Below are 14,079 nucleotides of genomic sequence, written 5' to 3'. Positions count from 1 at the left end.
ACGGGAGATCTGGCAACTCCTCACATATCTGCCTGTCACTTTTCTCCACTTTTCTCAAAAACAGATCTACGAAATTTGGTTCGATGGTGTGACTTGTGAACGCCCATACATATAGTGAGTTTCATTCTTATATGTTGAGTTTTAGGAGGGGATCATACATGCAAAAAGGGGGTGTACAATTTTTTTGGGGATGATAAAAACCGTGCGCGGATTTCATCATCGTAGCTGTTATCGGTTGTGATTTTCGATCCTAGATAAGAGAAATTATCAACGGTTTTAAAGTTCTAATCTCCTATCTTTATTCTTCTTGTTTGACCAGTGCGATTTGGTGTTGTTATTTTTCCATCGCTTGTCGCAAAGAGAAACAAGTCGGGAAACCGGAAGCTGGACGCTTCAGGTACGAAAGGTTTTGTGTATTTCTTAGTACGTAGCACGTAATATATCCATATATTATGTGAGAGTATCCACTTTCGGATGATATTGACATTCATAGTCTTGAATTTGCGAAGAAGCGACAACTTGGACGTATTATAACTTTGTTAGTAATAGTGCGATCTCCACCAAACTTGGTAAGATCATGCTCTATATTATAGCCTACATGACTGCAAAATTTCATGGTACTAGGATGAACTTAAGGGGGGTTTCTAACCAATTACAAAAAATTGTAGTAATATGCTATTATTAACTTTATTTAAACAGATATCGGTATGGAAGGTATTTCGAAGCCCAGGCACCATATAGTGGCAACCTCCTGATTTTTTTCAGATTTTTCGGTTTGGTAGTTTCTGAGAATGGCCCCCTTAAAAAGTGATCAATTTCAACTCCCCGACTCCCCACCCTTCCAACTAAGATCGGCTTTGAAAAGTACTAATCGAGACCTTTAATTTGATACCCCAAATTTTACACCCCCCTTTTGCATGTATGGGGACCCTTCCTTAAATTCAACAAGTTCCCACCTTTCTACCTAAATTTGGTGTCAACCGCTATAACCGCCTCCGAGAAAAATGCGTGTGACGGACAGACAGACAGACAGACGGACAGATAGACAGACAGTAAACCGATTTTAATAAATAAAAATAAAATAATCTGTTGCTGATTTGCCTGGAGTGGTATGGGCCAATGATATTCTGGGCATTTGGGGCTTTCTAACCTAACAAGATAGTGGAGAATATCTTATAGATGGTACTCAGCAACGGGGCACCTATATAATTGCTGTACTGCGTGAAATCTCCCTTTTAAAGGTTTTGTTTGCAAAACAAAATCTTATTAAAATCGTTTCAATGTCTGTCTGTCTGTCTGTTACATGCAATTTTGCCAGAAACAGCTATACCGATTGACATGAAATTTGGTGAGACGGTAGGAACTGTGAACGCCCAGACATGCAGTGAGTGACATCTTTCTACGTGGGGATTAAGGGGGAGGGTCCGCATACATGCACATGTGTAACTTTTTATATCGAATATAATCATCAAATGAAAGGTCTTGATTAGTACTTTTCGATGCCGGTCTAAGATTTGACATTTGTTGAAAGGGCGGGGAGTAGGAGGCCTCAAAATTCTCTCCATATCGATATCTGCCAAAATTAAGTTATTAATAATAGTATATTACTATGATTTTGCGGTAGAGTAAATGCCCCCCTTAAGTATATCTTAGAGGTAGTTAGGTTATACTCAAATTAAGACAATAATATGTCACTATTTTTGGGAAATTTACACATTTATGAAAATGTAGAATATAGTATGAAGCATGAAATCCCCAAATTTGATCTAAATCGTACCATTACTGACAAAGATACAGTAGCTCAAAGGTGTCCCTTCCGTGTAAATTTACTACAACCCAAAATACTAAATATCAATATAACACTGAAGTGAGTATTCTGACATTCCGGGCTACGTCCAAATGGAATAGTTCTGTACCCAAATAATAAATTAATAAGGAACTGCAGACATCTCGGTTTTGCGCCGAGGTCCACCAATTCGGTATCCCTGTCTGGCGTCCTGGCCTATGCCATCGCTCCATCTCAGGCAGGGTCTACTTCGTCTTTTTTGTCTATCATAGATATTATCCTTATAGACTTTTCGGGCTGGATCATCCTCATCTATACGGATTAAGTGACCCGCGCACCGTAATCTATTGAGCCGGATTTAATCCACAACCAGACGGTCATGGTATCACTCATCAATTTCATCGTTGTGTAGACTACGGGGTCGTCCATCCTTATGTAGGGGGCGAAACATTTTTCGGAGGATTCTTCTCTCGAACGCGGCCAAGAGCAGGCGGCGCGGTGCCGTCCTACCTTTGTTTACGGTTCTATTAATACCAGTTACAGTACGGGGAAGACGTTCCCGCTTTGTTGGATTGGTTCATCCTCCGCCAGATTCCACTCTTACTTCTGAAATATCATCAACAACAGAAAGTTCCTCTGGATTGGATGGACCTACTTCTTGCCGAACCAGCATACCCTTGGTCCGTCCGAAGACATGTTCAAGCGATCACTGCAGGAAGGACTGTGAGGCCCAATTACGCCAAACTAAAGGATAGTCGGACCAGGGTCCCTTGTTAAGATTTGAATAAAATCACATTTGTTTGCATAATCTATTCCTTGTATTTCAACATAATTTCCTTCCTGTCGTTTGATTACTCGCTTATAATCAAACAATGTGTTAAAATTTTGTATTACATTTTGTTAATTCGATTTTATATCTAACGTTTTCTATGCACAGTCATGAATTTAATATTTGCACAGGATTAATTTTAAATTCTATCCATTTGTGTTCTTATCGCTAAAAGTGTTATAAATGAAAAGCTGAATAATATGACTGTACAATAATATCTCAAATGTTTACAAATTAAATCGTTGGTATCCATTCATGTGTAAATTTATAAAACAGCTGAAAACAGAAAATTATTCAGAATATTTTTAAGACAGTCATATTAATTTCACTTTTTATCATTTCCAGTTGGTTTTAGTTTTATTATATAATTTTGGATTTTCATTTTTCTTTTGGGCATATTCCTTATTCATAAATATAATATAATTTGTGTATAACAATAACAACTCTGAGATCAACAATTATCGTTAGGGATATAATTTTTATTTTGGATAATAATATGGGAATTTATAGGAATTTATTTTTTCGCGGTTTATTTATTTAACATATAGAATAATTATAATATTATTCACCAAAAATGAATCTACTCAAAAGTAAATGATAAAGTAACAATTGCATTCAGCGGAATCATTACAATTTTATTCCTAAAATTAATTCATTTATTTTACCTACTTGAAACTGAAAATACAGCCGTGTGTCCTCAAAAAATATCTTTTTATCTTCATTTATGCAATATTTTATCTTATAATATTTGCCAGATAGTGTGACATTTATTTATTTCTTGCTATGAATTTTTATGGTAAAAAATACAATATTTTTCGCAAATCGTATAGTTTTCATTTAGTTCTTGAAGAAACGTCACGTAAACCATTACAAATGTTTATGTCAACACTGAGGAGGGTTTCGTTGCATTTTGTTTATTCAACTCTTTCTGGAATATCTCAAAAGTACAAATTCAAAATGTATTCTTTTTATATTTAATACGTGTAAACTAAATACATATTGAATCGATAAATATATTTGATATAAAGTTAAAATTAAGTCAATAGGAGTGGAAACATATGTGTAATGATTAAAAATAAAATAGTTCTCAATCAAATTCAAGTTTATGTGAATACAACCATCCATTTACGGAGCACTTTTTATTAGTATTATATTAGTTGAGTTAGTTTTGACAATGTTTTTTTTTTATTTATGTATTATCTATAAATGTTGGTTTAAAGGTAATTTCAAACATATCTACATATTATTTTAATGTTAACGTTGTTGCTTTATTTAAAATTCTTTTAATTTTTTCACACTTAGTTAAGTTTATTCTTGAATAGTGCTTCTACAAAAGGTAGTCTCTAAATAATTCAACAAAGTAGGTATACACACGCATAACCTGCTAAATTTTCACAGAAAACAAATCTACTTTCGATAATTATTTAAAACGTGTTCTCGCATAGAAGCCCGTTAACAAATTTACTATATATAAATTTTTCTCGCAATTTCAAGCTCGGAAAATAGTAAAACTTTAACAAATTTAAATTAAAACATTTACAGCAGAATTTATGAACAACGAATGCTAAAGGAGTTACGAAAATAAGTCTTCTTGGTTAGTAATTTACTTTTAGCGTGTGCAAATTCACCTGCTCCTCTCTACATGCCTAACATTCTTAAAAATTTCGTACTTTCCCTTATTAAATTTAAGTAATTTTTCATAAGTATTTGAGTTTTTATTTCTAGCTTAGAATTAAAGGAGTTTTTCTTCTTTGATTTTCTTTCGATCTTCATTTCAACTACAAAAATAATTTTTAGTCAATAAAAGTTTGTTTTACTTTATTTTGTTTTTATTTTTTGTTTTAAGCAATTATGTACAGTAGTGCAAGAGGATATTTAATCTTTAATTTAGAAGTTTGTGTTTATTGGATTATTGCGACAAAATGTGTAAAAGTGTTGTATCCATTCTCCTTTTTGTGTAGCTGATTTCAAGTGGAGTTGGAAAATGTGATTTTTTTGGGAATGTCAAGCTTTTTGACATTATTCACGAAAAACAATGTAACTATGTACATAACCGTAAAAGATGGGGTCAAGCAGTGCATTGCAGGATAGACTGATAAGGAACATAGCTCCCTGAGGCCAACCTATCTCTCTCTGAGGATGAACTGTCTCTGCTCTGGGGTGGTGCGTGGCTTTTCAGGGGTCAAGCCTCTCGTCTGCCAAGACCGTTAGTGAGTGCTGATAGCCACACGCTGTACGAGGTGACTCTACTATTAACGAAACGCTACGGATCTAGATTGGGGAGTCGAAAAACACCTCCCCCAATACAGGCTTCATGTGAACTAACATACTGTATTCGAATGGAGCCTCACTGATACCTGGTCGCCTCAGTAAGTAAATTGGACTTCACCGTGCTACAGGGGTCTATGGCACGGCGGACTTCTTAACCCCCATACTCGTGCGAATCAAATGAGTACAAGCAACAAAGAAACAAAAAAGAAAACCAATAAACCAGGACCCTGTACCGCACAAAAACTAGATAATCAGGCGGGAGCACATCTCCGAAATACTGAAAGCCAGGTGATTACACTCAAGAAGGGAGAAGTTGGGACGTCAAGCAGTGGATCCAGTGGAGAACAACCAACGAATGCCACCGCTCAAAAAGCAGGGACCAGAAAAAACACGTCTAAGATAAATATATCAGACGTTAGGAAGGAGACAGGTCTCAGTGGCGCAGGTGCTAAATGGTACCTGCGCTACTTGAAGAAGGTTCGGGATAGACCTAAGTCATCTCTACCGGAGCCGAGAAAGCGGGGAGTAGCAGAGATTAGCCCGCAGAAGGAAATACTCCCAAAAAATCCAAACCTGAACCCAAAGGGGGAGAAAATCCAGGTAGGTCAGGGGTGAAGGCAGGAATCAGGAAGCCCGCCATTAGCTATGCTAGTGATTAAGAGCACTCGACTGGTCATACTGCCAAAAATGTTTCCCAAGTAAATACTCAATCGTCAGGAGCAGGAAACCATTGCAAGTGATGGACTTCGAAACTTGTGTTCACCGGGATACGCTTTTAATGAGGTCTTATATTGGTAGAGTGCGCGACGGAAGACACTGCAGAGTGGATTAGAACCATAGTTCCTAAATTGCCAGGCTGGGAAGGGAGAGTACTGTCAACATGATGATATCCCAGGGGCACACATAATAACAGTTTTTATCCCAAAAGTCGCGACAATAGAAACGAAAGACCTTATGGGTCTCCTAATCGCTCAGAATCAGGATCTCAACTATCTCCACGACTATGGGGAGGGCAAGGGTAAACTCCTCACGGTCGGGGTCGACGACCGATTCCTGGAGGTAATCAAACGTCGGAGTTGCCAGATCAACTATCGATTTGGCAACATTCCCGTGCATGTGCACAGGGAAAAGCCGAGGAAAGACACGTCGGAGGAGACGCCGGGTGAAAAGCATACCGAGGTCCCCGAAGTCCCGGAAGTCAAGGAGAGGCGGAAAGGACTGGATCAACCAGAGAAGTAGATCTGCTGCACAGTGAAGAGCAGAAGCTGGACGACCTAGACTTAGGATTTCGAGGGTTCAGGGTGGACAGCGACGCGCAGCAAAGCCATGTCGGAGGAGGAGGGCGATACTCCGACAGTGGAGAAGAGCTCCAAATAATAACAGAGCCAATGGCATCGGGATGGTAGTGGCATCGGGATACTTAACAGGAGACGAAATCCGAGCTCCGCCGGAACAAGTCGCAAAACTAGTGAAGTATTGTGAGAAGAGGGCGTTACCACTTCTCCTCGGCCGTGATACCAACGCCCACCACGAAGTCTGGGGAAGTAGCAACACCAATCGAAGAGGTGAGTACCTTATTGAATTTATTTTTAGCAATAAGTTAGAAATATATAATTTAGGGAAGACTCCAACATTTGTGACCAGCACTAGATAGGAAGTACTAGACATAACTCTAGGAAATACTCTAATGAATGGAATGGTCAGGAATTGGAGCGTGTCGGATGAACCCTCTATGTCTGATCGGAAAGGATAATCAGATTCGACATTGAGGGTAACTCCGAAATAAAAAGAATAATAAGGAATCCCAGAAGAACGGATTGGGAATCCTATTCAACGCACTTGAGCAACAACATTGCTTACCTTTAAGGGGGCGGTGACATCAAGAGCGAACTGGAACTAGAAACAGTGGTGGAAAACCTCAACACAGTCGTCATTGACGCATATGAGGCCAGCTATCCGGCTAAGATAGTTAGGTTATCAAGGATGTACCATGGTGGGACAGGAACCTATCCAGAATGAGAACAGGGAAACGAAAACTCTTCAACCGGGCAAAATAAACCGGGGACTGGCAGATGTAAAAAAATGCACTGACTGCGTATAGCAACGCGATCAGGCAAGCAAAACGGAACAGCTTCAACGAACTCTGAGAAGGTATCGAATAGATCACAGAACCAACCAGACTCTACAAGACTGTAACCAAAGATGGGGCAATATCCTTAGTCTGTTCGAAGAACGAAGATGGGACATTTACCGAGAATGAGGAGGACAGGGTACACCTGCTCCTCAGAACTCATTTCCTGGGGTCCTACTCCACAGTGGTAGGTGACAACATTCTGCCTGAGACTCCAACAACGAATAAAGGGAGAAGAAAGGAGAACTGGAAACTAGCAAAAGAATCTAGACTAAGGTGGGCAGTGGGAACTTTTAAACCACTGAAATCTCCCGATGTAGATGGTATTTTCCCAGCACTAATCCAGAGAGACCTAAGAATTATCTTAGAGTCTCTTCTGAGGGTGGTGAGGAGGTGTATAACACTGGGATACATACCAAGGGCACGGAAACGGGCAAAAGTGGTCTTTATTCCAAAAGCGGGTAAAAAGGATCCTTTTTACCCAAAATCTTTCAGACCAATTTGTCTAACATCATTCGTTCTCAAAACGGTGAAGAAGGTTATAGACAATTACATTAGAACTAACGTTCTAAAGCGTAATCCCTTACATCACTATCAACACGTTTACCAGGCTGGACGGTCAACTGACCCTGCTCTGTATCAGTTGACAGATGTACTACGGGATGCCATAGAAACAAAAGAAATAGCAGTGTGTGCGTTTTTGGAACGAACGAGCACGAAGGAGCATTCGACAACACATCGCACACATAGATACAAGATGCCCTGAGCCGCACGGGAGTGGGAAACACCCTGGCATTTTGCAGGTTTACGCGGACGATATTGTTTTAATATGTAGAGGCAAATATAAAGATATCCTATGTAATAGAATCCAAACTGGACTAAGGGTTACTAGTGCCTGGTGCAGGAAGGTGGGACTGCGGATCAATCCAGCCAAGACCACCATAGTAGCATTCACTAGGAGGCGTAAGCATTATTATTATAGAGCCATACGATTACATGATATGGAGGTGAAACGAGAAACAGAGGTAAATATTTGAAAATTACGCTAGACCAAAAATTAATCCGGAAGACATATGTCGGAAACACTTGTCGGAAAGCCACGAGGGCTCTGATGACTTGTAGATCCATAGCAAGAAAAAATGGGGTTGCAGCCCGAAGATACTACTTTGAATATATACTGTAATAGTAAGGCCAAGGATTACGCATGGAGTGGTAATCTGGGTAGAAAGGACCGAACTCAGCACATAAGCCAGGGAATTACACAAACTCCAAAGACTGGCTTGCGTGTGTATCAGTGGGGCAATGAGGACATGCCCAACGGCATCCCTGGAGGTCCTTCTGGGATTACCCTCTCTCCATCTGCACATACAGATGCAGGCAAGAGGGGCAATATTCAGGATGGCCGGGAGCATCACTGAGGCGGGGAGCTGCCTAAACCGAAGGAAGATTGATATTCTTTCTAGCCGGTATCCCGAATTACTGATACCAAGAAATAACATGACAACGAGGTTTCACTTCGATAAGAAGTTTGAAGCTCGTTGGAGTAAGAAGGCGAACTGGGAGAGCGTGGCTGTGATATAAAGCTTAACCCAACAACTGATTACTTGGTACACTGACGGATCCCTCATAGTAAAGGAAGCGAGTGCCGGTGTCATTGGTCCAAGGAAAATGTACTTTGAGCCAATGAGCAGGTACACTAGCATATTCCAGGCGGAAATCTTCGTCATAGACAGATGTGCCTCCTTTAATCTCCAAACGAACTACAGGGGGCAGAAGATTGCTATTCTCACCGATAGACAAGCAGAGATCAAGGCACTTAGGTCCAACCAGGTGAACCCTAGACAGGTATGGGAATGCCTTGAGAGACTGAATACACTCGGTTCATTCAACAAGGTCGGGATACTCTGGGTTCCAGGCCATGCTGGGTTGGGAGGCGGCGAACTATCCAAGAAGGGAGTAGGGACGCCTTTGCACGGGCCAGGAAACGGTTTCATCGCTATGATTCTAAGATATGAAGAGGAATGGTTGAGGGAACTATACTGGGCGGGCCTACTAGGGATGGAGCAGTGCAGGGTTCTTATTGAGGGATACGAACCCATGCGCACAAAGGATTGCTTAAACCTGACCAAAAAGAACCTCTGAATCATAGTGGGAATTCTTACTGGTCACTGTCGGCTGAACTATTAACTAGGGAAACTTGGGATATCTACGGACACTGCCTGCAGGTTTTGTGAGGAGTGTAACGAAACCTCTAGACACGCCCTGGGACAGTGTTCGGCACTTGTAGTAGGTCGAGGCATCTGGGAGAACGATGATGCAAAGTTGAAAGGTCTGGACGTATGGAACCTACTAAAGTTCCTGACGGTTATAGGCTTGGTTGAGATACTATGATTAATAGGTACACTATAGCCAGTAAAAGGGGCACAAAAGTTCTTTAAGGACGCGGTGCGACTTTCCCTTCATAGAATAATAATAATAACAGCTAATTGAAATAATAAAACTTGTTGTTTCTTTTTCGTTGGTGTGGGTATTTATTCTTGCAAATACCGATATTTCGGGAACCACTTGTTCCCTTCATCAGTGCAAACAAGTTGTTTGCACTGATGAAGGGAACAAGTGGTTCCCGAAATATCGGTATTTGCAAGAATAAATACCCACACCAACGAAAAAGAAACAACAAGTTTTATTATTTCAATTAATTAATCGTTGGAAACACCGCATAATTTCACTCTGAATAACAGCTAGCTAACGTGGTCCCGTGGCGTAATACGTAATGGTGGTCCCTCGGAGGAGGTGCGGTGCTGGGGGGGTGATTTTAGTGGGCCAAAATCCCATACACCGGCGTATGCAGGTCGGCACCTTTTGAATATTTTTATCTGCTTAAAGAAAAAGACAGACAGACATTATATCCAAGTTAATATTTTGTTTTACACAAAACAATTATGAAAACTCGTGGCATCGTAAATAATGTAAACTCCGCCAGGCTAGAATGACGCTTAGTAGATTAAAAAGTATTTGGTGATCTTCACAGATAACAAAGGATAGGAAGCTTTGAGGGTTCACCTTGAGGGACGAGATAATTCTGCAGCATTTTAGTGAAACATAACTCTCAAAGATTATCGAAAACAAACTGTGGTGGTTTCGTCTGGATATCTGAATACGGACTCAAAACAATGTCAAACTATTAGCATTCATCAAGAATTTCTGGATAGTAAAATATTCTAGCTAATGGGAGTTATACAATAAATCAAGAACTATGAAAGATGGTAGAGGAAGAGATGGTTACTGTTCAAATTAGATTAGATGTTCGATTTGTCATGTACTGTGCAGACTAGCGAATAGGTAGATAGGTCAAGTCTTGTTGAAAAAGAACTGCGCTGAAGGGGTTGAATATGAATATTAAAGATTGGGCACAGGTGTTTGCGATCCAAATGGAGGCGAAGCAGAATGGATAATAGTAACCCAGATTTTTTAATAGGGGTGTGTCGCCACGAATTCAGAACAATTGGAGGAAACATATTTTGGAGGCCTATGTTCGATTTGGATGATAATAACATAAACAGGTTGGAAATTTAGGCGTATTTAGATAAATTATTCAAGTGAAGATACAATTCATATTTGAAAGGAGTTACTTTTCTGGTAACCACAGATATTTTCCGAAAAAAAAAACTTTTTAAAATTTGTTTTCAATTATTTTGAAAATGGTTTTCAGTTCTAATTGAGGTCGGTTTTCCGATATACATTATATGTTTTATCTGACAGAGATATGTACATATTTTCCACATTTATTCGCAATTTTAGTTTAATATGAATCATCATTTTTATTTATTTATTTTATCGTTCTAAGTTTTATACTTTTAATGAAAATATTGAAAAATGTTCTGTTTTTTTTTTTGAAGAAACAATGTTTCCAAAAATTTACCAAATACAATATATAATTTTTCCCAGATCCATAAGACAAATTGAAAACATTTAACTCTTTTTCCTCAATTCATTCCGGCATCGCTATCTCCATAAGGAAGCCTGATTTCGCGTACAAAAAGGGTAGAATACATAACTATCTCAGCCAAACCAATGAAAGAAAAGACAACTTCGTTTCTCAATTTTTCAATCGTTAACTGTCGTAATCTCAAGTCTTGATGGTTTTCTTACTATTAATTACTACTAATTAGATAGAAGGTCGTCGTTTACAATGTGACGTGAGATAAGAGCGCATTAGCACTTTAATATTAGCTTTCTTTTGATTTTTACAAAAATATATATGAGGGTATGTGTGCCTTATCAGTTTTCTGCCCAGTTATGATAGTCAGTGGCTAACAAATGATAGTGCAGATGGGTTGTTAATTTTCAAGGTCAAGTAAAGGGGCGGTTTTATTACAACTTGCGGACGCTTATAAATAACACCATAGATAGACTAGCGCCGCATGATTAACTGCAACCTCAGATCAGATCACGCTTGAAGTGTGTTGATAAGTTTGACAGATCAATATTGTTAACTTCTTTTTTTAACCCCTGTCTAACTTTTTACGAAGAAGCTCCGCATTTAGCCAAGAGCACAACTACGGATATGCAAAAACACTGCTTTAATTTTGATAGGAAATTTAACTCCCGAATTGGCTTGTTCGTATAAGCATCGGAAATTTCACATCAATTGTCAACTCAGAAGCAGGTCCTTCAATTTATAATAACCTAATGCTCATTTGTCAGTGATTATTCAAGGGTTAATGCTAAGCAATAATATAATTTTACAAATAATATAGACCAAACTTCTTGGGACGTCAAGTTTTCTTGAAAATTGATTGAAAGCCTGCCTTTTGAAATAGGAATGAAATTCTAATAATAAATAAATAAACATTTAATTATTATTGCTTGAAAATACGACTAAAACCGTTAACGATTATAATTGCAACATTGTCTCTAATATGGCAATCAACAATTGTTGTTTTCAATTTGTTTTAGGTCAATTACAATAGTTTTCCTTAATTTCCTCCATAATTTAATCTAATTTTCTTATTTACCTAGTCCCATAAAAATGGAATTAGAAATACATTTATATATTTATTTCTTCTTCCGGGCTAAGTATAATAAATGGCAGTTCAATGTATTTCTACTTTATTTTTTTTTTTTTTTATTTACACTGCGGATTTAAACTTTTATCTTTTATGTTGGTAAATCGATCATTGGGTGCTTTGCTTAGCATTTAGATAGTAGCCACAATTTAGCTTAATTTTTAATAATAAAATAGTTGGAAAATTCAAAGATTTGATGATGAAATTAATGGAAACATTTTTTCTGTATAAATTTTGAGCCAATTGTTGGAGAATCTTTACGAAGCGAGGTGAGCTTGATTGTGCAGATTCTCCTAAAAAATTTTCAGAACCTTTTCAATATTTCCGGTTTTATCTTTTGTTTAATTTTCTGTGGTTTTAAGCCATATGTTTACATTTATGTCGTCTATTTATCTTTGAATTATTTTTACTAAGTTTAATTATGCCACAATTAGTTTAAGTTTGATATTATTTACGTCGCATTTTCTTTAATTTTATTTTTTGCTTAAATTAATTCCCCTCCTGTCTTCCTAAAATCGTAATATTTGACTTCTCCTTGCAAAATGTTTAACGTTCTCTACTTCATTTGTTTAAAAAATGTTTACTGGTTGCTTCTTCTCCGTCTCAATATTATGTACAATTTTAATTTTTCCTCACTGCACACGCATACATATGCAATAATGAAGGAGTACTTATTCCCTTTGTTTTCACTATTATAATACATTTTCTTATTCAAATCTTACGTGTTTAATATAATTAACGAAAAACAAGGTTTCTTCGCATAAAGTTTCAATAAAAAGATTTTTTTAAAAATTTGTTAAACAACTAAATGTGACACATCACTTGTATATGCCGGTGAATATCTCGGTGGTGGTGGTAAGCTTGTAAGTGACTTTCCTTTAGGACCTGCCTTGAGATCATCAAGGGCGCGACGGTTTCTCATTAAATTTGAATCTCCTGGCCAACCCCTTTCGGGACCCCGCGGACCCAACCGAGGGAAGCGATTCTTGTCAACTGCAAGGCTGATTGTTCCAGGGTTGGAATTTAGACCGACATTATATTGACGTTGCATTGCTAGCGATGCACGTAGTGTTTTCCGTTTCTGAAAATATTTCCAATATTTAGTCAATATTTAAAACGCATTATGAGTAAATACAGATGCATCATAAGAAAGAATATTTAAATGTTTACTTGCAATACTCAATGATACTACATTCAGGCCTTACATGCCCATATACAGGGTGCGGCGGCATAACTTCCTTTTTTCAAAACTCAATAAAAACTATTGTATGCATCGGAAAATATTTATTTATTTTTTATAATGTAGGTACATGTCAATGTAGTTTTTATTTACATTGTTTTGAAGATCATATCTGTTAGGTGACGTCCCCCATTCTCCATACATTGCGTAAACCGATTTCTGGCGTTTGTCATGACTGTTGTTAGCATAGCAGGTGTTATGTTGGCAATTTCTTCTTGGATGTTGGTCTTCAAATCTTGCAGGGTTCTTGAACTGGGGGGGGGGGGGACTGGGCTTCATCGCAAAAAAAAACAATAGCACCCTCGGGAACGATATCAAGAAGAAGCTCACACGCGTTCATCCGAGAATTGAAGTGACGTTCTGAAAGTTCCTGCACTATCGCCATCTTATAGGGATGAAAATGAAGATCATCACGAAGAATTCTTCTCACAGAACGATCCGATAGTCCAAGGGCAGATGCGTGTTTGCGCGCAGAACGCCGTGGCGATCGCAACATTGACGCTCTCACTGCTTCAATGTTCTCAGGTGATCTAATGGGCCGAGGGACTCTGAGAGACTCTGAGGTGGACCTCGCAAGCGATCATCTCTTTTTAATTAAAATTATGCTAATTGCATCAAAACATTTTATTATAATTTATTTACAACTTTTTAGAAATTCTTAGTTAGAATAAATTATAAGCGAGAAGTCCATCTTCTCGTCGCTTCTTTCTGTCTCGAACTCTACTGAATTCTGTCATGACACCGAAAAACTAT

General features: G+C 38.3%; 1 protein-coding gene across 1 annotated transcript in view; it reads right to left on the bottom strand.

The window, feature by feature from the left end:
* Positions 1-10,516: 10,516 nt before the first annotated feature.
* The window catches only part of LOC119660449 (glutamate [NMDA] receptor subunit 1), a 116,437-nt gene continuing 112,874 nt past the window's right edge, over positions 10,517-14,079 (bottom strand). Inside the window, exon 12 of the mRNA XM_038069008.1 lies at positions 10,517-13,167. Within this exon, the coding sequence (XP_037924936.1) occupies positions 12,883-13,167 (285 nt within the window). The 3' untranslated portion in view covers positions 10,517-12,882. The remainder of the gene's footprint in view (positions 13,168-14,079) is intronic.

Source organism: Hermetia illucens, chromosome 6, assembly GCF_905115235.1.
Source record: "Hermetia illucens chromosome 6, iHerIll2.2.curated.20191125, whole genome shotgun sequence".
Taxonomy (NCBI): Eukaryota; Metazoa; Arthropoda; class Insecta; order Diptera; family Stratiomyidae; genus Hermetia; species Hermetia illucens.
This window is presented reverse-complemented; position numbering and strand designations above follow the sequence as displayed.